Consider the following 25,458-nt stretch of genomic DNA (forward strand, 5'->3'; position numbering starts at 1 on the left):
TAAGTTGAGATAAAGCGAGATATAGAGAATGAAATGGGTTAGATAAATATATGTGTATCGAGCTATATAGATGTTATCTTTAAAAGATTTGTGCAATGGGAGTGCATGACTTGATGTAAGTTTTTGGACATACGCCATTGCTAAGAACGTTTTTCTGTTGAAGAAAAACTAATAAATAAAATAAATAAAAATACACAAGAAAGACAAAAAACACACAAAATTAAGCAAACAATTGCTGTTGTCAACAAGAATATAAACACCACAAAATATTCCGAAACAGAAATATGGTCAACAAACAAAGAAAAAAGTACTAAGTGAACAAAAAAACACACAAATGATGACAACACAAAAATATTGAAACCAAAATAATTCAGCACAACAGTTGAAACGAGACAAAAACACGACAAAACGAAAAGACAAAAAAAAAAAAATATTATATACAATATTGTATTTTTTTTGTCTTTTCGTTTTGTCGTGTTTTTGTCTCGTTTCAACTGTTGTGCTGAATTATTTTGGTTTCAATATTTTTGTGTTGTCATCATTTGTGTGTTTTTTTGTTCACTTAGTACTTTTTTCTTTGTTTGTTGACCATATTTCTGTTTCGGAATATTTTGTGGTGTTTATATTCTTGTTGACAACAGCAATTGTTTGCTTAATTTTGTGTGTTTTTTGTCTTTCTTGTGTATTTTTATTTATTTTATTTATTAGTTTTTCTTCAACAGAAAAACGTTCTTAGCAATGGCGTATGTCCAAAAACTTACATCAAGTAGAGCTATATAGAGATTTATATATAGAAGAGAGAGGTAGTGGGAGGTATATATGTATATATGGTTATATAAAGAGATAAATAGAGATAGAGAAATACATAGATATATAGATGTAGAAAGAGATAAATATATATTTAGAGAGATGGATATATGATTTGTATATGTGTAACTACTTCAAACATATTACCAAACAAAACTGAATGAGGCATTTCAATGCATGCCGAGGATTAGCTAGATAATGGAATATTTTCAATATTAGTAATCTCTTATTTTTTAGATTTTTCCTATAGTGCTTTATAGATTCTAGATTATATACAGACCACCAACTTTTAGATATATACAGTTAAATAACTTTAGACTGGCAGAACAACGTCTGTCGGGATCTGAAAGTGATATAAATTATTATGCACACTTGACATTTAAATTAAGAAGACAATTACTAACTACATCTTATTTCGAAATAGGTCCCCTTCACCCTGTTTTCAGCCCGGGCAACGTCGGGTACTGCAGCTAGTCGAACATAAAACCATAAGTAATCAACTATTAAAAATAGTTATATACAAAAATTTTTCATCTTGGCAACCACGTAAAAAAAATATAAATTTTTTCCATTAAGTGACTTATTTTTCCTATTTTTATTTTATGTATTGTCATAAGCATTTTTACAAAAAATAAGTTCAGTGAAATTAACACTGTAACTATATTTATAAAATTAAAATTAATTTCGGTAAACTAGTGTACTATAGCTAGAATATTTGTAGTAAACTCACTAAAGAAAAACTACTTAATGTGAAAAAACTATTTTATTATGTATGTTTAGTCGTCACAAAATTGGTAATTTTAATCATTAGTAATATATTTAAGATTTTTTCAAATCTCTGTCCAACTTTAATAAATTATATTATTATTGAATTATAATCGCTAATTTAAATTATCTATACTCAAATATTTTATCAATAAAATTTCTGCCCAATTTTGGTTAAAACTTTAGTAGCTCTTTGCGTAAGCCATATATTACATTGTCTCCAACATTTCTATTTGTAAGTATAAACATTGCTACAAAAATTATGTGTCTAAGAATGTAATTTATCCTAATATTTCATAGAAATAATGTAAAAAAATTTAATCAAATTTCAAAGCCTTCATATTCATTTCTCCATACACAACATAAAACTATTTAAAGCAAATATATTTTATAAAACAATAAATACATCTATGTCTTATCCATTATTTGGTGGAATTGGTTGACAAAAGTTCGAACTGTGTTTGGTTCTTAAATTATAGCGTATAAAAATTATTCAAGTGCAACAATTGTAAAGTCCTGTTTTAATTTGTAAATCCCAAACATGTCATTATTGATGTTTTGAAATTAAATAATTTTTAAACACAATATTAATATTTTTAATATTCCTGTTTATCCCACGTTTCAAATTCATTACATTAAGTTTGCAGTGTTTAAAATGAATGTTCGAGTTTATTTATAGCACTGTAAAGTTTAAATATATCATTTATACGTATTGCAACGATTTCGTCGTAGCAACGTCATTCCAGCGAGGCGTGGGCGTTTCCCCTCCTTCCCTTCCCCGCCTTCACACTTCTTTTCAGCTTTGTTTCCCCCTCCAGGTTTCGGCGCACGCGCGTTGCTCATTGGCGTTAGGCATATAAGCTCTGCGCGGCCTTGATCAGTCTTAGGCTGGCTGGCAGCCTGGTGAGAAACGACACCAAGTCACTCCCAGAAAAAAACCAACGCCCCCCCAAACCCTATGCGGACATACAGCCAAAGCGCCCAACCCCCGGCATGGTAAACTCTTCCTACTCTGTCCAACTCTTCTTCCTGAACCATCCCTCTGTTTCCTGTAACCAACCTGCTTGTAATTAATGCATGAAATTTTGCATCCCACATATGTAAGTGCCCGGGGTTTTACCTGTGTCCATGCAGGTTTTACCTGGGTCCAACTTATCTAGTTTTTGGTCTAGAGTTAAGAAGTGATGGGAGTTAGTCATGGCGACAATCGTTGCCATGGTTGGCCAATCCCCTCCTAGCACATGATGCATGATACCTCTACTGCATGGCTTAAACCCAGCTTCGGCCTGAGACCCACTTAGAGTCTCTCCCTAACCCTGACCCTTCCCAAACACACTTTGTTTTAAATTTAGGTTAGGGGACAAAATAAAAAATAATCAATTCATTCTTATTCTTCGTTTGTAATTCATTGGGTTGCTGGCTGGCTACCAAAGTAATGCAGTCTGGAACTTTTAACTGCTGTTCGTCTGTGACGTGCGAGGCGGGCGAGACATGGTGGGTGTTTATTTAGTTCAGTGACTTATTGTGACTGACTGGGACACAGCCCCGTACACTATGTGTAATTTGTTTAATTCATGTTTCATTTTTCCTAAATTTGCTGTTTCAGCCTGCTCCATTAAAAAAATATTCATGGGTTAATTCTTTTAATGTGTTTTGATAGTGCTGCAGTTGAAGGTTTCGAAAGAACTGTAACTTCCTTGCTGAGCCCCTTTTTCTTGTCGTGTCGAGTCACGGTCGCTCGGTTTTTGGGTTGTTTCATTCCACGGTAATCCTGCTTTCTCTCAGTTGGACATAATCAAAGCTCGTGTTTGTAAAAATGTAGCTTGGGCTTGGTTCTGCCGCAGCGTGTTTGTACTTGGTTGTGCTCGAGATCCGGGGCGCAGGTTTAACTCGACTGCACGGCGCGGCTTCCCTTGGATCGCCTCGCGAAGTTTGCATGGCCTGCTTCTGTGAGGGTCTTTTACTTGCATTCTGGTTCGTTAGCTTTCCCTGGAACCTGCGGGTTCGTCTACTCAGATGTGTATGGTCATATTTATTTAAATATCATTGAATGGTCGTGATGCCTAGCTGTCGGGTTTGCTGTTTCCTGGCCATGCTTAATGTCGTTAGCTTTCGTTGATTCCGTTTGCGGATACGCCAGTAGCTAACCTTGCTTGATCACTGTTCAGAACTATTATGTTGGTGTGCTTACGTATGAGAATGTATAATGCACATGGGGCTATGCCCATGGTTGTAATGTTCACGTATTCGTCTCTTGCGGTGTAGCTTGCGCTGTGATGAATCAGATCATCGTCTCTGTTAAAAGTTGTACGCAATTTGGTATTTTTGTAAGCGGTTCTCCGCATGTTCAGAAAAATAGTCACATAGTCCTGAAGGAGAAATGACTAAGTGCCTAATCAATACTCACACGTATAAAGTTTAAAGATTGTGTTTTCATTGATTTTAATGTCTGTGTTCGCTTGTGAGACAATTTTTTATGGCATTTATAACCTACATCTGTGTATTAATATAAACTTTAATGTGTAAAGTCTCACTTATGCGTACGTATTTTATAACATGTTGTGAAACTACTTTTGTTGGAACCATGATAAAATAAAAATAAAATTGATAACCCAAGTAAGTATAGTTGAAAACTTTTGTGGTCATTTAATTGACTTTGACTCAGATTTCACTGTAATTAAATGTTTCCTCTTTTCTTTATCAACACACCCCATCTAGCTTTCTCCCTATTCTAGCAAATGGCACACGGAAAGGATCTGCGCCTGTTTTGTATCTTTAAAGCTGGAAATTTTGTAAGGCGCCGGACTCGAAGTTTGTTTGGTTCACTTAAACCAAGCACACTTAGTATAATGGTTTGAGACCTGTATGATTTGAAAGTTTCTTGAATCAGTGGTGAAAATTGCATACTTAGATGAGTTACTTGAATAATAACAACTTACTATTCGGCAGTATAACAATATTCAGTAGGTAATTTTATCAAGACTTTTAAATACATAGGTAGTTATTGAATTTCAAATGAAAAATTCTTACCCCTCTTTCTCCTTGTTTTAATAAAACGGGTGTTACTCACCTTTTTTCCTTATGGAATATTATAACATTAAACTTAAACCGACTTGTCATTTTATGCTATAAACTTGTACCTAGAAACCCACAAAAATAAATAACTGATATTTGTAATACTTCCAGGTATGCCGTTTTCGTGAAACGCGTGCCTGCCAAACGCTGAAATGAATTGCCTGACGTAGGCAACACTTTATAACTATATACATACATGCATACATACTCAGATAGTAAGGAAATTTTAAAAGTTTTTAACTTAAAATGGCTTGTATTGTTTGATGTAGTCACAGTGACGGTTTAGTAAAATATAAAAAATTTATACACATAATGCAGGGTAAAATGAAAGTCTAACATTAAGTACTATGTAAAACTAGTTAGTTGTAAGGCACCTAAGTCGCCCATTGAAAATATGATGAATATAAAAATCACTGAATAAATGCTGAAACCATCGGCCTCGTCAAAATATGACGCTATGCTCCCATGCATATCATTTGTGCGCCACGAACTCGGCAGCAATGCTAGGAGGAACAGCAATGAGCAATGAGTAGAGACCCGTGAATTTCACAGATTAATTTCGTGTTATGCTAAAATTCAAATAATTATACCTTAGTGCTGCTTCTGTCATTGGTTCTCTGTTAATCTGGAGGACTGAGGGCCAATTAGAGACCCTCACTCATAGAAATGTCGAATCACAGGCCACCCAGTCGAGACGACTCACAAGTCAACAGCCAATGAACAGTTGGCATTTGCCCGAGTGTGTAGAGGATATTGGAGTCTATCCTGGAGGTCATTGAATCCGCGAAATTCACGGGTCTCTAGCAATGAGCGATGAGCAATGAAAATATTACACTGTTAGCGAAAGTAAACAGAATTCATACAGCGTAACAGAGCCAGTCAGTGAGTCAGTGATGAGCGTATTTATATTATTTATGGTTTAAATGAAACATTACAAACTACTTGAACTGTGCAATATTCTAATTATTTAATATAACTGTTCGAAGTTTTTTTTACTGCTGGTATCAATAACAGACATTTGCAGGCTTTTGAATACCCAGGTATCGCTCAAATGCTGTTTGTCCGAGAATCAGCCGCTTAGATTGTATGTTGGTTATCAATTAAGTTAATGATTTGAAATTGATTTTCGTTTATTAGTATTTTCTGTAACATTTAAATTTAAAAAAAATTAAATTAATTTTTTATTGTAATTGGTTTTCTATGTGCTCGCTTTTGAAAACAATTTTCACATGGGAAGGTCAAACACTGTCAATAAAATAGTTTCAGTGTTTGTTTCCAAGATTGAAAATAATATTTTATTTTGCATAAGATTATACTAAATACCCTAACCATGAAAAGATATTGTATTTTTTTACATACAATAATCAAATTGTACATCTGTAATAAAATTGGTTGCAGATTTAGATACGAATTCAACAGTTATGACTTAAATAGTTTGACTAAAGCACAAATTTATGAAATATTTTATATATTTATAAGTTGCCACGTTTATAAACTACAATTTTTATGGTTCCTAAACACATTATTATCATATTATTTTCCATATTAAAACTATTGGTAATTGAAGTTGTAGCTGAATATTTTGCAGCAGATATCGCCCCAAAGAAAAGAAAAAAGAAGTTTTTAAAATAACAAAATTCAATGTTATTTGTCCTTTTTTTTAAAATACCTTTAATATTGATATTCAAAGTTCTTGGAAAAAAAGATAAATGAGGTAAAACACTGGTTTTAAAATTTTCATTCACTTTAAATTTGTTCAACATAACTCATATTTTGTAAAACAAAGGAATTGGTTTATGTTGACGCAATATCTAAACAATACATAAATGCTTGATATTTTTCACTGCGTATTATTCAAAGGGATGAATTGCGAAGTTTTCTGTTCAATATTTAATGATTTTCAAACAACTGCCAAGAAAATTATTTAAATTAAATTTTCTAGTAAAAACATTAACATATTTGGAGCAAACCAGAAAAAAATATATTACTTACACCACACATTGTGAAATTAAGAAAAATAGTATTTAAATGTTTTTTAGTAGATTGCAATTAAATGAAACTACGTGATATTTGCTTACAAGTTACCGGGTCTTTAAAACAGCCTTACACATATATCTCACAGAGAAATGATAAAACAAAAACCAAGATTATACTAAATATACTATGTATTATTTTTTTCAGTGGACGTTCAAAGGCATGGCATTCGTAATTATTAACGAAACACCAAATAGTTATTTCGCTGAAATGGGAACAATTTTTCCTTGGTACTATGTTAAAAAGTTTCACCTCAAATTTACGTAGAACGCTGGTTACAAATTATCCAAGGATCTTCGTAAATTAACGGATACTTATTTAACATACTTTAAACATGAACCCACAGGAATAATATTGGTTTATAACGAAAACACTCAAAACTTGTTTAGACGACCTCAAAAACATTCTTACTTCTTCCTCGTATAAGTTTACACTGTTTATACCGGAAAAATAGAACTCGGGAGATAAAATATCGCGTAGTTTCTACGAAGATCCAGCTATCTGAAATGCCGGAAAACTCTTTTGTTTATTTCAGGTAAAATCTTTGTTTAAAATTCTAATTTAATGTTTTTTCTAACACCGTATCAAACGGAAGTTGAAAAATGCCAAGTAAAAGTATCACATACATTACCATTATTTTTATATGCCTTTATTCATGAAATTAATAAGGACATTTTGACGTGACAACGTCTAATAAATCGATGAACGCCGGCTGCACGCACGAAAAAGTGTCCCGTTACGCACATTGTCCCGTTTCGCTGTGTCCCGTTACGCACATTGTCCCGTTTCGCTGTGTCCCGTTGCGCTCATTGTACGCTTGCGCCGCATCTATCTCTCTTCCACTCGATTGGAACAACCATTGATTTGACTTTTTCGAGGCCCATTAAACTTGAAAAACTCCCATTAGTTTCCTACTTTTCCTATCATCGTCCTATCCTAAACAGAATAACACAGATTGGAAGAAGTTAAATAGCAAACATGTATAAAGGTTATAGTTAAAATAATCTGTTCGTTAAAGTAATAAACCTATTTGAATTAATGAGTGCAAATAAAAGTATATCATTATCAATTATCAATTAAATTGTAAATCAATTATCAATTAAATTGTAGATTTCATTTCACTCCTTCTTTGTATCCATTCAAAATAGTGATAAGTCAATAAAATGATTCAATTTTATTCATAAAAGTATGCAATCATTTCATCAATGTTTTGTTATGACCTTGTCACATTAAACTATCGTCCGTAAACCGACTTTACAGAAAATCAATTTTTTAAGTTATTATTTCAGATTAGTCTAGCTGTCAATGTTTGACATCTTTTATCGTTTCTTTCATACTTTAAACTGATGCTCTTCAATATGATAGGAAAGAGAACATTGTAAGTCTGAAATATCGCTAATATTTTACATTTTTAAGTTGTAAACAGAAAAAAAAAGATCACCAAGCCACCCATATCTATGTCTTACACATAGAGACGAAGGGAAAATGAAGTGCAATCTTGTGTCGTCTATTTTGTATTATGATTTCTGGGCCTGTGACGATAAAAAAAATATATTTCTACGTTAGCAGGTTACTTAAATCTGTTGTATAAAAGTATTAAAAAATTGTCCTCAAATGTTGAAATCTAAATGTCTAAAGCTATATCGAAAAGACACATCTGAGAATATTTTAAGATATTAATTTGTTTTTGCACAAACTCACCCCCTACTAGGCGGGCCCCTTAGTGTATCGTCGACAAGGTTGCTAGCGACGACGAAAGTTGAGGCGATGTGAATGGAGCACTGATGGAGTGTAGTTGGTGGGAAGGAGGGGCACCCCGAGAAACCTACCGCCGGCTCACGGAAACGACAACCACGTCTCCCGATTGCGAATGATTGTGGTTTTTCCGAGCTCTCCAGGAATCGAGCCCGGGTCGCCTCTCGACCACCGTGCAGGCACGCGATGGGTTTTCTTGCTCCAAGATGAACGATCTGGACGCCGATTATGACCCCGCCTACTCAGGATTGTATCCGTGTTAGTGAGGCGAGATAATAAGTGCGACGCTCGCTGGTGATTATGACGTGGCATCTCCACTAAGCGCGCAGACTTCTCGTCGTGCATAGGAAATGTATGAGATTCCAGTGGTAACCATTACAGTACACGGCGGAGATATGAAGACAAATGTGTAATACAAGTTCCGCAAGTGCTTTCAAGAATCTGACCGGATGTTTTATGCCTCAAAATTGTTCTGGAAACACGCCATTTAGCTCTTTTCACTCTCCTAAAAATACAGTTTAAAATCGAAATGCGGAAAACAGAACTAGGTACTCATCCGCCCATCCAATGGCCCACTTACTATCAAGGAGTGTATGCAGTACGGTTGTGTGACCTGGTGGATGAAGAACCAAAAAGTTGTGAGCTCTTTTTCCAGTTGAGTCAGCGATTTTTAACTTGCAAAGAATTTTCCTTCCTGTGTGCAGCGATGGGTGTTTTGTCGTCTCTTTGCCTACGTACAGCGGAAGTGGAAGAAAAGCCATTGCGGCATCACCCTGTCATGGCAGCCTCGGGAAAGTCACGGCTTTCACCGCCGCGGCATTATCTGGGCAACTATGCTCAGACATCATCACTGTACGGTATCCACTTTTCGAAACAGCTGTATAAAACACTTCCGGTGGCACACGTGACAGCTTGTAAAGAAAGAAGGGAAAAGAGATATTATTTGGAATAAAACAAATGTTTTCCCCATTCCCCCTCTCTCCAAGGATAACGTCGTTCAATCCAGTGTAATTTGAAATTCTAAAAAAGAAATGGAGGACATGGTGGGAAGTCGTTCAGCTACTCAAGCCTACACTTGTTCCGCCTCTGAGTGTGCAAAGTAGATCATTATTTTAGACTTCTCAGTCACTCCTTTTGGAAACGGAATAAACAACTTAAAATGCACACTCTTCTGGAATATAATCTGCACCTAGTTTTGCAAACCATAACCAAATGAAAAAATAATAATTTTTGTCCTAAGGTTATATTCACGAAGCCTTGCGAGAAAAAATATTCACTTTATTTGTCGTCATTATTTTTCATTTTGATTCCTTTTCAAAGTAATCGATTAGTGTTATGTATCTTTTGAAAAACAGATCCCGAACGTGAGAAATTGTAGTTGGCTCCTGACGCGGCCATCTGTAAGTTCCTCTGGTGACTTGAAACGCAGGCTCGCTTACCTGGGAAGCGATTGGAAGTGACTCGGCGGCGGTCGGGAGTGCGTCCACTGTCCACTGCGTCCACTGCGTCCACAGCTGGCGACCAACTGCCACCGGAGCCTAGGCCTTGCCAGGTCCCTGCGCCGTCTCCGCGAGTCCCTCCATTGTGCGGGTGGCGCTCCCACGCTGTGACGCGCTCGCGGCGCTGATGAATATTCAGGCCCCCGAAAACAAATGGACGGGGGGTTAATGTTTTTCCGTGGTCGGCAGCTCGAGTTCCCTCGATTTGCATGCGGACAGGAAGCGCAATATTAACGCCATGCAAACGCAAAGAGGTTTTCTTTTATTTTTCTTTCCATAAAAAAAAATTTTAGCCGTCCACAATAACGAGTTATTTCACAAACAATATTAACAGCTTCAAAATTTTCGGTACTGAATTTTCCATATTTAAAAAAAGTCTCCACGGGCCTAAATTTGAGTTAGGTCTGAATTGAATTGGTTAAGGTTATAGATTAGTGCTTGGAGGCACGCTAGAATGGAAGTAGCGAATCTACTTGGCTAGAATTAAGATAGCTAAATGTTATATTCACTTTCATCTTAGTAAAACCGCGAAGGGATGAAGTATTAACGGAATTTGCTGATCGGCGAAATACTTACTTGATTACTCGCATTAATGAAGGTTTGAAAGAAGATGGTACCCGTTTAAAGGTTCATTGTTGTCTTTGTTGTTAACTTGTTATTGTGTTAAATATTTTTTGGGACTTAATTCATTTTCGTGACGAACAAAATTTTGTTGTGAACACTCACTCTTCCATTCCTAAACATAGCAGACATTGCCAAAGTCTCAGTTTTTCTTCAAAAAATATTTGTTTACCTATTCGATATATTTCATGAAGTCGATGTCGTGTAGTTTCAGAGACATGGGATGAGAAAACTGTGATTTATCTATCTCGATGGTGTTAGTTTTGTTTATTAATTAAGTATGTAGCTTCGAAGACAATAGTATGGAAAAATTAAAAAATTTCTTCTTAGAATTTGATTTTAAGGGCACAAAATCGAAACAAAAAATCAATCATTTATCAAAACATTCACAAAATAATCGCCTAGCTTTTCTACCGGGCGGGACTTAGGTACCAATAAATTCGACGAATTCAAGGAAGATCTGCTTTACGTGACTGTGCAAATGGGCAGTTCACAAATCATTCACAGATAACCTTAACCTGTTTCCAGGTGCAAGATAATCGTTTTGGAACAAAAAAAATCACCAACCTAAAGAGTTTTTTTATTAATCTAATGAATTGACATAGTAAACTGAAAACAAAGTTATATATACATCGTTATGTTAACATAGTATTTTCGTGAATATTTATCCAGTCTCACTCGAGTCACAGGTAACATCCTATAGGATTTAGTCAACGATGCATTTGCAACTAAACAAAGCAATATCAAAGTTAATACATGAAAAAATTAACAAATTTTATTTGCTTTGAAGTTGCTCAAGCATACTAATTTGTATATTTGAGAAATATTTCTCCATAATTCGTCACAAACTCTTAATTTTTTTTTAAATACCTACCCTAAAATTATGGCTTTTTGGAATGGTACTGTTGCAGTATAACTCTTAACCGGAAGTCTCAAAGACATACTATCGCTATTAAGAAAGCATTTTATGCAATTTCTAAGTGTTAACTTGCTGTTTGATACTGATGCTTGGCTGCTGGGTTGAGACCACATCTGTGAAAATATTGTCGAATATTGATGTGCCAAACTTTTCGGCATGCATAAGTTGTAGTAATCTTGAAAGACATCAGCAACAAGTATTCCTCAGTGTTTAAAGCTTACGACATATATTTGGAAACATAAAAAAATAGACAGACAGTGAAATGCTCATAGACACTTGTAGAAACTAACTGGTATGAAAAACAGACATAAAAAGAGACAGATATACAAAGAGAAACAGAAAAAATTTCAAAAAGAGACAGACAGGCAGTGAGTAGAAAATAGGCTATAATGAGAAACAAAGTGCTAAAACGACAAAGATAGTTGGAGAAACACAGAAATATAAAGAAATACAGTTAAATACAGAGCCGGGCAGTAATAATTATAGGTATATAAATCAACATGTAGTGATCGTCAGGAATATGCAGAAATAGTTAAACACAAAAAGACAGAACCCAGACAAAGTATAACAGATTTAAACAAAAACGGCTGTACGCAGACACATTACAAATTTTGTATTGACCAAGGAAACACTGTAATAAATCTAATCAATCACTATTTTAATGAGCGATATTTGGATGGTTTTTGGAGATTTTCCCGAATTTCTAACTTAAAAATTATAGATTTTTAGGATGACGGATGCCACCACAATTTGATGATTGGCACTCTAGTGAATAAAAATGAAACCAATATGGCGGCAGCGCACTCCGGCAGACAACGTTTGTACTATGTGTACTCTTTGTATCGAGTACTGAAGACAAGATTGTGACAACACTCTCTAGACACTCTAGCAGACGACGTGTGTAATATGTGACACTAGTGCTCCTGGTAGCAAGTACTAAAAATAAATATGGCAGTCTCCAGCAGACCAAAACAAGATGGTGCCTATGATGTCATAATGCAAGATGGCTGCCTTCAGCAGAAGAAAACAAGATGGCAGCATTCAGAAGACGAAACCATAATTGCGGCTATGATGTCATAATCCAAAATGTCGACGATCAGCAGACGAAAAAAAAATGGTGGATCCAAGATGGCGCATATGACATCATACTGGCTGATGTAATAGCTACATTTCCATTAGTGGTGGGTGGTCAGTCTGTCGGTGGCCTCCATGGAAGAAGGATCTGTCGCCATTTTTTTTGGCCTTACCGGGTTCGAACCGGGGACTCGGTGATATAAGTGTGTTTTTAAAATTAAAATTTTATAAAATTCTATTTAAATATTTTTTATTAATTTTATATATTTTTTTCCAATTTTATAACATTATAATAACGGATGTTTAAGATGGCGGCCATGCTGTCACAATGAAAAAGAGCGGAATGATTTTATTAAAATTTAATTATTAATTTTTTTAATGAATTCAAAACATATTTCCCAATCATTTTCCCATAATAATTACAGATTTTCAAGATGGTAACCTTAACGAAAATTGCAACGATAACATCATAATTCAAACATAGCAATCATGACATACTAATGGTTGAGGTCATGGACCTCTGTGGCTTAGTGATGAGGAATTTAAGAATCTTTGAGGAATTTTCGTTCTTTTAAAGGCAAAAATATTTTAAGACATTTCGAATTTAAATTTATTGAATTTTTAAAAAGTTTTTTTACCTCTTAAACTAAACTTTTTAATTTTATTTTTTTAATGGATTTTTGGCGGAATGTTTTTCCTAAAAACTGTAAATTTTGAATCATTTTTGGAAAATTTCAAATGTCAAGGTCAAAGGTAAGATCATCAAAGATGACTGCTGTGACGTCAGAATCCAAGATGACGGACGCCGACACCTACACCACGCACCAGCACCAGCTGTCGGAGCCCCGTTTATATACTACTGTATTACTTTGTAAAATTTATATCTGAAAAATTGCTGTTTTTTTAAATTAAATTGTATATGTGTTGCACATAGTAAAATAATTCTTTCATTTTTGATATCGGCAAACGTTATACCATAATATTATATTTCCTTGTTTTCCAAAAGAAACACATAAAACATACATTAAAGAATAGACTACCAACCATCATGTAACACATATGCTTCAATTAAACTCACATTATTAAATAAAAGCATCATTTTGGATTTGTCTTTATTGTGAAACACTTTAGCTACAATAAAAATATATACATAGTTTATACAATTAAGTGGGATACACTTAAATTTATCTGTTCAACCTATATAAATTAGGTATTTTGTCACACACTATGACATTAAGTTTGAAGTGTTGCATGGAAAGAAGTTAGTAACAGACAGTTGCACCATTGAGTTCTTCGGTAAAAATGGTCGTTCAATTAGTGCAGTTTATTATTACTGTACGAATTTTACCGAGTAATATCTACTGTGGAGAATATACATGCACGAGTTTTAAAAAGTTTCCGCCACGTTTCTTTCATCTCCGAGACCAATTCAAATATGACAGGAAAATAGGTTATAGGTACTTTTAAAAATAAATGTTGTGTTTGTAAAATATTATTAAAATATAAAACCCACATTTTGTATAGTTCACCATTATCGTATCCATATCCCACCATTCCCTCCAACGATATCCCTTGAACCATATCACACAAAATCCCAATATTATTCATACACTCCTCCAAGGATATCCCACTATATTCTACAATATCCTTTAAAAATATCCTATCATATTCCACCATATCGTTCAAACCAAATCCCACGGTATCTCACCATACCCCTCAAACTATATCCCACCGAATCCTACACATCCCTCCAATTGTCTTCTATAATATCCCATAAATCACATCCCCCACAACCCACCGTAACCCACCAAATGTAACACATTTCATCCTATCTTTCCCATCATATATTTCTTCTCTTAACATCTCCTACTTCAATCATTCAAGCAGTGTACCTCACCGACCCTTCTATCACAATGAACCTACTGATCCTGGACAAACAGTGTATTATAACCCTCTGTCATCAATTATAAACAGACTTCATTAAGGTGACTATGCACAACAATCTTTTCATTGTAATATCTCATAGGTTATAATATCCCAAAAATCATAACACTAATATTATAAATGCAAAGTTTTGTGTGTATGCTTGTTACACAATAGCGCCAGAATAGCCGAATGTATTTGGATGGGATTTGGCATACAGCTAGCTCATAATCTTGACTAACACATAGGCTACATATTATTATGAAATTCCATCCCATATTTAGTGAAAAAGGGATTAATTAATTTTTATAACAGAAAATCATAGGTCACAGTCATACAAACAGTGACTGTGTGCCACTTCTCTATGTACGCCACACGATCATACATATTGTTATGCTGGCCGCCGACTGCCGCGGAGTTCGGGAGGCCACAGACTCTTCCCACTCTTCAGCGAAGGAGGTGTGTGTGTCGCCTGGCCATTAGCGGCCTGTCAATCACAGCCTTCCCCTTGAGGCACCCACCACATTAGAAATGGAGCCCTGCCAGTGTGGAGGGATAAAAGACAGCCTGGATGCCGAGAGGTATAGAAAATTCTCGGGTGATGGGAGAGGCGTCCGCCATAGGGTCAGGGACTCTTTTGACGTCAAACGTGGCATCTGGGTGTTTCCACGCAGTTTTGGGCACTTCCATGCCTGGCCACCGTGGGCATAAAAGGGCCGCACATCCGAGTACGTAAGAGAGGTAGTGGAGTGGCGAGAGATTCTCGACCTACCAGCGAGTGACACCGGCGATATCCGCGCGGCGGCATCGGACCGACTGTTCAGCGGCTACTGGGGAAGAGTCTCTTTGGTAGCGATACCAGCGAGGGTAACCCGCGAGAGAGGGTCTCGAGAGTCTCTTCAGCAGCGATTCGGGGCGACAGTAGTGACAGTCCGGAACAGTGTTGTGGTGCGGCGTGGTTGACTGGTGCGCGGTAGTTGTTGAAGATGCAGTGAGCGGACAGAAACTGGCAGAGGAGCGAACCACTGTCGAGCCGAGCTCCAATGTGTGATTGATCGGCGTGAGACTGAATTTACGGACAGAGATTGGACTTAGAGTGTTCTTGATTAAATTTAAGGTGTAGTTGTTAGTCATTAATAAATCTGTATAAAAGTTAACTGGGCTGTCCTTTACGAACCCAGTTTTCTCACACATTACTCGTAACACTTTGGTGTCAGAAGTAGAATAGCCCTAGTTAATATATTTATGACTTAATTATATAATTAAAAAAATAATTTAGTTTCTGGAGAGTAAAGTTAGTGTTAAGAACTGTAGTGACATCCGAATGTTATAAAGTTTGTTTGAGTGTAATGTAGTTATGTTAGATTGAAGTGTAATAGAGTTATTTAAATTTTAATTAGAAGTTTATGCTTAGTTATAAGTTAAAATTAAAATAAGTAATAAAAATAAGTCATTATTTAAGTTATATTATTAGTGAAATTGGTAGCGAGAAATGGCTGCTGAGGAGGTTAGCGTTGAGGATATCAAGAAGATAAAGTTTGCTCTAGAATAAATTCGGAATGACATGAGGGCAATGAAAACCAGTATGAAGATCTTCGGGAAAGAAATGAAGGATAGTAAGATCCACCATGAAGAAGCGAAGAGTGAGACGAAGAATCAACTAAAGGAAACGAAAGTTGGTCAGGAAGAGATGAAGAGTAACCAGGAGGCCATTCAAAATGAAATTAATAGTAAATTAATAAACCACTAACAAGAGGCGAGTTTGGCCTTGAAGAGTGTATGCAAAGAAGAAGAGGGGAAGAATGAATTGGAGAATGAAATGAAGGGCCCACAAGAGGAGTTGGAGAATGCCATGAGCTACATCTTGAAGTGAGAAAGGCCAAGAGAAGAATAACAACAAATACGAGAATAACAGCCAAGAGAAAAGTAAAAGCCAAAAAACGAAGAGCCAAGAAGAAATGAAAAGGCACCAAGAAGAGATAAGGAAACAACAAGTAGCAGTGAAGAAGTTTCGAAAAGATACGAACCACCGAAAAGCGATAAAGAAGATCCAAAGAGAGGTGAATATGGGACAAGAAGAGCTGAAGAAAAGCAGGGAAGTGAGTAAGATGGGTTAATAAGTAATGGATATTGAACAAGAAGAGATGATGACAGACAAAAGAAAGAGGAAGAAGTGCCGAGCAGAGGTGGAGAAATGATGAATGAGAGACAAGAAGAGGTGTATAAATGTAAAGATGGGATGAAGATAGACCAAGAAGGGATGATGACAGATCAAGGATTCATGGAGGTGGTACAAGGAGGCCTCGTAGCCAGCTAAAACATTGTAGTCTTGTCGTCCTGTAGTCTCGTAGCTTCGTATCCTCCTAGTATTGTAGCCAAATAGCAGCTAGGCCTAAGATAGCTGGAGACAGAAGCAGCTGGAGCCTAATACTTTTGGACCACAACACTTTTTGGAGTCAATGACTGCTGGAGCCAAAGACTGTTGGAGACAAAACAATTTTGGGGGCCAAATACCTTTAGAGCTAAAGACATTTTTGGAGTCGAAGACTGTCGTAGCCAAAAAACTTTTGGATCCAAAGACTGTTGATGCCAATGACTGTTGGAGCAAATGACTTTTAGAGCCAATGACTGTTGGAGCCAATGACTGATGGAGCCAATAACTGTTGGCGCCAATGACTTTTGGAGCCAAAAAAAACTGCTGAATTATTGACTGATGAAGGCATTATATCCTATCAGAAAATTGGCGATCGCATCCTACTTAATTTAATGTTGGTGAAAATTTAGGTCCTTTTCGTTTAATGTATGTAGGCAAGACTGAATTATCGTATCTTACTGCTGAGAATGCATCATTTTCGTTGATTGTGCTTCCAATTGTGTTTCCTTTTGGTTGATTGTGCTTCCTTTTACGTTGATTGAGCTTCCAATTTTGCATTCTTTTTGTTTATTGTGCTTTATATTCATTGTTTGGGCTTTCAATTGTGCTTCCTCTTTGTCGAATGTGCTTCCAACTTTTTGTTACTTTTTGTTGATAGTGCTTCCAAATGTGCTTCCTTTTCGATGATTGTGCTTCCTTTTCATTGATTGGGCTTCCAAATGTGCTTCCTATGCTTTGATTGTGCTTTCAATTGTGCTTCCTTTTCGTTGATTCTGCTTCCTTTTTTCGATGATTGAGCTTCCAGTTGTGCTTCCTTTTTGTTGATTGTACTTCCTCTTTGTCAAATGTGCTTCCGATTGTGCTTCCTTTTCGTTAATTGTGATTCATCTTTGTTGAATGTGCTTCCGATTGTGCTTCCTTTTCGTTGATTGTGCTTCCAATTGTGCTTCCTTTTTGTTGATTAAGCTTCCAATTGTGCTTCCTTTTCGTTGATCGTGCTTCTAAATGTGCTTTCTTTCAGTCAAATGCGTGTCCTTTGTGTGTGTTCACTGCGTATACTGTATGTCTACTGCATGCCCATTGTGTGTACTATGTGTCCATTGCGTGTCCAGTGTGTGCACTGTGTGTACTGAGTGTCCTATGTGTGTATTGTGTGTTCAGTTGTGTACTGGTTGTACTGTGCGTCTAATGTGTGTGTACTATGTGTCAAATGTTTGTAATGTGTTTCTAATGTGTGTACTGTGTGTTCAATGTGTGTACTGTGTGAACTGTGTGTCCAGTGTGTGCACAGTATGTGTACAGTGTGTCCAGGGTGTGTACTGTGTGTTATTTTCTTTTGTTGAATGTGTTTTTTCGTTAAATGTGCATAGTAAAATCTGTAGTAGCTCTGAATATTTACTAGTTTAAAACCTTTTGGTGTCGATAAAACATTTTTTCAGGGATTCTTTGTTCTTTAGTAAGCGTAAAACATGTTCTGTTGTTCTAAAGGCTTGTAATGGATTTTATCGATACTTTAGGTCTGACAGTTCGAAGACTTTGTCTTGACTGCTTGAAATAAGTTATATTAGTTATCGACGAAGAAAGTCTTGAAGTTCGGAATTGTCTGGTATGTAAGTCTGACATTGTCCATGACCTGGTTCCATGGATGGCAGCGCGTCAACATATTTAATTCGTCGGACAGGTATCTTGTCTAGTGCTGTTTTCGTAGAGTGAATTAGTAATAAACTCCATGGAAGGTAATGGGTAAAAGAATTTAAGAAAATATTTTGTCTTAGTTATCATTATCACTGGCCGAAAATTCAACCAAAGATGGAAATATATCACGTCAATAATTATTTTGATAAGAGATTTTTTTGATGACTTTTGGATTTTTTTCCAGATTTATAATTTAATAAATACAAATTTCCAAGATGGCGGTCATATTGGCTTATGTAAGGTTATTATATGAGGAATTTAAGCTGCTTTTAAGATTTCTAACATAATTTATTAAATAAGTATTTTTTGTCTAAAATTACATTTTTTTGCAATGATCAAGTACTTAACCAAGGATAGGAATTTACCTTTCAATCAGTAAATTAATAAGTGATTTATCGATGATTTTTAGAATTTTTTCCATATATTCTACGTTAGTTTTTTTTTAATTTTCAAAATGGCTGTCAATATGCCATCATCTGCATACTAGAGGCTGGTAGTGGAGGAATTTAAGCTTCACTTTTCGAATTTGAACATGATTTATTAAATTAGTGTTTTTACATATTTTTTTTGCATTGATCAAGTATCGAACCAAAGATAGGAATCGATCGAATCAATCAGTATACAAATGAGTGATTTTTTGATAAATCGTGGAATTTTTCCCTTTTTCATAGCTAAATAAATACAGATTTCTAAATGGCGTCCTAATTCCATGATGGCGGGCGCCACAGTAGTATTAAATAATTACTACACTCTAACAGGTAAAAACTAAACTAATATGGTGGCAGTACACTCTAGCAGAGGAAAATGTGATGGTGATCTCCAGCAGATAAAAACAATATGTCGTACATGACATCATAATAGCTGGCGTAATATACCGTGGCATTAGTGGTAGGAAGTCAGTCTGCTGGCGGCTTCCGTGGATTAAAGGTCTGTCATAATTTTTTATCCTGCCCTCACTGGGATCGAACCATGGACATAAGTGTGTGTTTTATTAAAATTTGATTATTTAATTTTTTATAAATTTAAAATTTATGCCCATTAAAATTTGATCATTTATTTACGGATTTTTAAGATGGCGGTCGCGATGTCATAATTCAAGATGGCGGAGTGTTTTTATATAAATTTTTATTAATTCTTTAAAATATTTAAATTTTTTTCCTTAATTTCTAGAATAAGAATTACAGATTTTCAAGATGGTGGTCGTAGCGATAATTGCAGTGGTTAGGTAAAAATTGTAGATGGTTAGTTTGATGTAATAAATTTTTATTAATATTAAATTTTTTATTAAGGAAATGTTTTAATATATTATTAATAAATTAAATGCTTACTCTCGCTTTGATTCGAACCAAGGACCGAAATCTATCAAGTAACTAAACATTTGAAGTAAGAAATTTGTTATAAATTTTTTGGAATATTTGGTCAAAAAATTAAAGAATTTGAATTTTATGGTCAAGATCAAGGTCATCCAAGATTTACGCCAGAGGCTTAGGGTGGCTTGTCGTTGGGGAATCTTATCCTCTTTGTGGAATTTTTGTTCTCTCTAAGGCAAAAGTATTTTGAGGTTTTACGAAATCCGAATTTTTGAATTTTCAAGTAATAAAACAAGATATTTTCCCTCAAAACAAGAATGACATTTTGAGTCATTTTGAGTAATTTCTGAGTCAATTTGAGGAATTTTTAGTCCAAGATGGCCGACGTGACGTCATAATCCAAGATGGCGTTCGGGTCCACTGAATCCAAGCCTTCAAGCTTGGGCCTGGAGCCCCATTACTATACTAATACTATTGAACCTTAAAGAAAATTTAATGATATAAAATATTCTGAAATTCAAAATAATTAGAGTTATTATTTCACATAATAATGCTCCCATTTGTAACACCAATGCAAAAATTTGCCACACAAAAAAAATTAATCTTGTAAAAAGAATTACCGACTATAGTTCTTCAGCATAGTTTACAAAATAGTATTTTTATTTAAATACAATTGTTGACACATCGACCAGCAGAGACACTTTAGGTGGCGATTAAGTCCGCCTTACCTGATGTTAAATTTCTGCCATATCTTTAGTCATGCCCAAGGTATGAATTAAATTGGGAATGACTGTTTGTATATCAGTAAAGAAGAATGAATTCGTTTCTTCACACACGGATACGTAATGTGCCAATAGAATAACAACCACCATTGTTGCCGGCCGAAGCAGCTGCATATGTAAGTAAAAAAAAAAACATTCATGTAATATAACCATATACTGAAAGGACATGAACATTATTTCAGAAGTGGGATATAAATTATGTAACATGGGGGATAGCTTTTTTTATTACCGTCTATTATTTACTTGTAAAAAATGCAACAAATTTGTCTTCATATACACAAAAAATATTCTGTAAAATATTTGGTTTAATGAAGTAGAATTTTCCTGCCTGGCTGTGATTTAATGCAGGTGTTTCTATGATAAATTCATACAATTACAGGCAACTAGTCACTTCATTGAGATAATTCCCAGACTACATGTGGTAATTTCACGTTACAAGTTTTAAATGTTGAAATCTTACTTATTTATTAAAATAGAATAAAAAATTGTAAAAAAAAATATTCTTCCATCTGAGACAGAGAACAAGCAAATTTTAACATAATAGTAATGTCCATCATTCTTACATTCTTTGTTAAATAAAACTAGCACGCTTTTACATTTACAAGCGTGTAGTTCCAATAAATAACTCGTTTATCCTTGAATAATATATGGAATCTTATTTCCTTACAAACGTAGGCGTGTTCAATAATAGATTTTAATTTCTTTTTTGTTTAAGGTTATCGTGCCTATATTATTTTATTGTACTAAACCAACAGACTGAGTTATGTATTAAATGTTATTTCCTAAATAAAATGTAAAATTCTAAAAAAAATATTTTACTTAAATACAAATCATATCAGAGCGCACGCTTGGTAACTGCGCTATGAAAGAACAACGTGAGCTGGATTGAGATTGTTGGTAATAAATGAAGTACTGCCTTATTTCTAACGTATTTTTAAAGTTATGATTACTCCTTGCTATGACTCTTAAAGTTTACAATTTATATTCGAGTATAGTTTTGGTACTAAAAATCTTCATTTGGCACACAAATACGATTGGTGCGTCCCCCAATGTTCACGAATTGGAGTGTGTGTATATATGTGTGTGTGTGTGTGTGTGTCTGCAACACGTTGGTCCGACATGTTGACGACTTCGGTACGACGGTGGCGATGACGTGTTCTCCCGCCTGTGGGTCTCATTGTGGTATCCTCAAATACTTAAGACAAGATACAGGCTGGAGTTCGACCACACTTCGTCGCACACGACAACATATCATCAATTTACAAGCTCCTGTGCACGAGGCTACAATCACTGGACAGGTCAATTTGAACCATTCGCAGGCACTGTCATTAATGGGCAGAGCCTTGCATCTGGGGAGCTTGTGAAATGACGCTCTGGTTGTAGAGAGCGCCCGTGGCTTGTCGTCAACGCTAGAGGATACCACGTGACACCCCCGCAGGCGGGAAATCCCGACCACACTCACGCCTACCGCCTGCTTGTGGTGCGCATTTGGGAATCGAGCCCCTGGACGGCGCAATTGGCGCTCGAGCTGTGTCGGGTTGTTTGGGTTGCAAACCTGCGCCCCTCGCCACATGGGCGCGATGTGCTAGCGATCACGGGAGTGGTTGGCAAGTTGGTGAGGGAATGAAGGACGGGGGGGGTAGAGAGTGTGTGGATGGTATCTCCAGGCTCGTGCGCCTGCCAGCGTCCCCGGGGACCAGCCAGCAGATAGGGCGCCGCGCGGCTGTCCCGCGAGTGACATGGCCAGCGCTGCCTGCAGTCGTCGCACCGCCGTCGTCACCTCCTGCTACCGCTCTGCCCGCGCAGGTCAGTGCCGCCAAACCACCGACAAGAATCACCACTTCACGGGGATCGGTCTCCGTCGACTGGGATTTTCAAATGTGTCGCCACATACTTGGCTTGTTATGGCATAGGAGCTGGCTTTGGTCGCTTTTCCAACCCAAACTTTCGAGAACTATGTCAGCTGTAGTCTCCCGCGTGTATATTCTACCACCATTTACAGATTAAAGTCTGTTTATGAATACCAACTAAGATAAATCTTCTATGGATTATTGCCTGTCGTGCTCAAAAATATTGAGAAAAAAATCAAAATTAAATTTATAGTGAAAAATAATTGAATAACCCCAGATGAAAAGGACTAATCCCCCTGAAAATCTTGTTGACTGTAGGTTCTCTAGAGACCACTAAAAACGATTAAATAAAAAGGGATAATTTGTGGAATGAATTGGTGAGTTAAACGGTAGTGCCGCGGGAAAACGCTCACTGACTCAAGGTAAAGTCCACCACATTTCCCCCTTGCGAAAAATTACCGTCTCCGGATCACGTCTGCGGGAGGCGAGTCATCTGACGATTCAACCATCGTGGTCATTTTTATGGACCTACGCCATTACCGGGTTTTACCGTTTGTGATAGAGAAACCACATGAACAGACCACAAAGATGAATACACAACACAATAAAAAAAGCTAAAATCAGCCGATGTCAAATGTGTGAATGCATAGACAGGCAGGAATTAGACGTAAAAATATTACGGCACGGATGAACACAGTGGGCTGACAATGAAAGTACAGTTTTATTATGAACTAAAAGTACAGAATTAAAATTATAAAAAAACATACGAATCTAACTATGAAACTAAACAGATATTTTGGACAACAAAACGACGATTGCACAGACTAAAACAGTAGGCGTCCTTGGACAAGACAGTTGCGACATTTCGGGAACTGACGTGTGTTATCGTCATCGAGCACATACTGTCTTGTCTTAAAAAGCCTACAGTGTTCGTCTGTGCAATCGTCGTTGTGTTGTCTAGAATAGCTGTTCAGTTTCGTCGCTGCATTCGCCTGTGCATCGCGGTGTTTTCTTTGTGTTGACCAGATTATCTGCAGGTTTTTGTGTCATTGCTTGGTTCGTATATTTGTCGATGTGTAGTCCGAGGTTATTGTTTGTCTATTTTTTGTTCTTTTTACAACTGTCTCGTCATTGTCAACCTCCTCTGTTCGTCTGTCTCTTGACATTTTTTTCCCAAATAATTCCGTCCAGGGAATTCCCTGTGCTGGCTTTGCATTTATACATTTGGCATGGGATTATTTTGGCTGTTTTTTTTCTGTGTTAATGTGCATACATCTTTCTTGTACGTTATTGAGGTTTCTCTATGACATACGGTGTAGAGCAGCACCGTCTCTTGTCCATAAAAATGTTTCAAGTCAATATTTCCCATGCAAGAATCATTCAAAGAACGGGATGGTCAATGTTCTTCACTGCACCACCAAGCTCCGTAGTCTACAAGAACATTGGTCCCGGCTTCAACTACTGACAAGATCTAGGGATTTTCACCCTGTGAGAATTTTCTTCTCGGTTACAGATATAGAGATAGTAGTTTGTAAATCTTCCCTCTGCGGTAACGAGGGGTGGCGCATAGGCAGAAATTCGGAGCTTGCATTCCATCGTCTTGATGTTTTTCCATAGTTTCCCTAAGTTACTCCAGGCAGCTTCAAGGATGGTTCTTTACAACAGGTCATGGCGAATTCCGTATCCAGTTTGACTGCCTTGCAAAGTACGCGCTTACATATAAAACCTCGATGCAGACAAGACTTTGAACAAAATATCAGCCAACCATTGACAGTAATAGTGGTGAAAAAATAATAAATGCAATATTTTACTCATGAAAAATAATGCTGCTTGCTATTTTTCCATATTTTGTTTGAACAGCGATGTGATACACCGGAAAAATCACTCAGCTTGCGTTTTTGGAGTATCTGGTTAAAAATTCCAAACATGTCATAGACATTTCAGTTATCACCTGTTTCCTGAAATCATTTGTGGTGAATTCTCGACTCGGATGACTTCAAGCCATATGCATTTTCTGATTATTTCCGATTTCTCTGAATTGAGTTGCATTTCTTGGTCAGATCTCTATTGTGTAATCGCTGTTAAAGTTGTATGATGTTATCAGTTACTTTAAATAAAATCATTTCTTTGAAATATTCTTGCAACGGAAAAGTCTGATTCAGAACAAGTTCATGGACGTACGCTATTGCTAGTTTACAATGAATGTTATAGAAAAAACTTTAAGCATGGAAAACACAAATTATTACATCAACACACGGAAAACCAGACAATACAAGCTGCTAGTAGTATGTAATAGCAGATCCGAGCAAAATTTTAGGCTGTAGAGCTGTAGAGCGGTGGAGCCGACCACCATCTTGGATTCTGACGTCACGACTGCCATCTTCGTGACAAAATTTTCTCAATAGCCCACAAAAGGATTTAAATTTTGTCAGCATGAATTTAAAATATAGGTGACGCGCATTAGATGTTATACTTCTGTTTTATTTAAGACACTGAACTATTTTGAAATTAATTGTTACAAAATTTAATTAAAATAAAATTTAAGTACACAAAATTAATATAAACACGAGTAAAAAATTAATTATTTTATTTAGTTAAATAATCAAGATAACTTATAATTAATAATGAAAATCAATGTTCTGAAAGTTTATTATTTATTTTAATTGTTTATTAAATAATAATTTATTAATTTATAATCTATTTTGCAAATTAATATTTCGTACGGGAACATATTCACAATTATACACTTGAAAATACAGTTAAAATGTTTTTAAAAAAAGTTATATCTCTAATATTAAGAGTAAATGAACCAGAATTCAATATCAATCAATAAATTTCTAAACGCGACTCACACCTAGTTCCGCACTCAAGGCTGGAATTTACTACCGGAGCAGCTACGTCAACTATCGAATCATTCTATTTGCAGAGAGAAAGGTTAAACTATATTATGAAACTTCTCCAGTAACAACAAATAA

General features: G+C 36.0%; 2 protein-coding genes across 2 annotated transcripts in view; one reads left to right on the top strand and one right to left on the bottom strand.

Moving 5' to 3' along the window:
* LOC134528920 (fatty acid synthase-like) overlaps window positions 1–9,959 on the bottom strand; it is a 183,780-nt gene extending 173,821 nt beyond the window's left edge. The window contains exon 1 of the mRNA XM_063362588.1: window positions 9,876–9,959. The gene's annotated coding sequence lies outside the window, so the exon portion shown is untranslated. The remainder of the gene's footprint in view (window positions 1–9,875) is intronic.
* A 12,297-nt stretch (window positions 9,960–22,256) lies between these two features.
* The window catches only part of LOC134528921 (zinc finger protein 672-like), a 36,529-nt gene continuing 33,327 nt past the window's right edge, over window positions 22,257–25,458 (top strand). Inside the window, exon 1 of the mRNA XM_063362589.1 lies at window positions 22,257–22,439. Coding sequence (XP_063218659.1) covers window positions 22,257–22,439 — 183 coding nt within the window. The remainder of the gene's footprint in view (window positions 22,440–25,458) is intronic.

The sequence above is a fragment of the Bacillus rossius genome, chromosome 2, assembly GCF_032445375.1.
Source record: "Bacillus rossius redtenbacheri isolate Brsri chromosome 2, Brsri_v3, whole genome shotgun sequence".
Lineage (NCBI taxonomy): Eukaryota > Metazoa > Arthropoda > Insecta > Phasmatodea > Bacillidae > Bacillus > Bacillus rossius.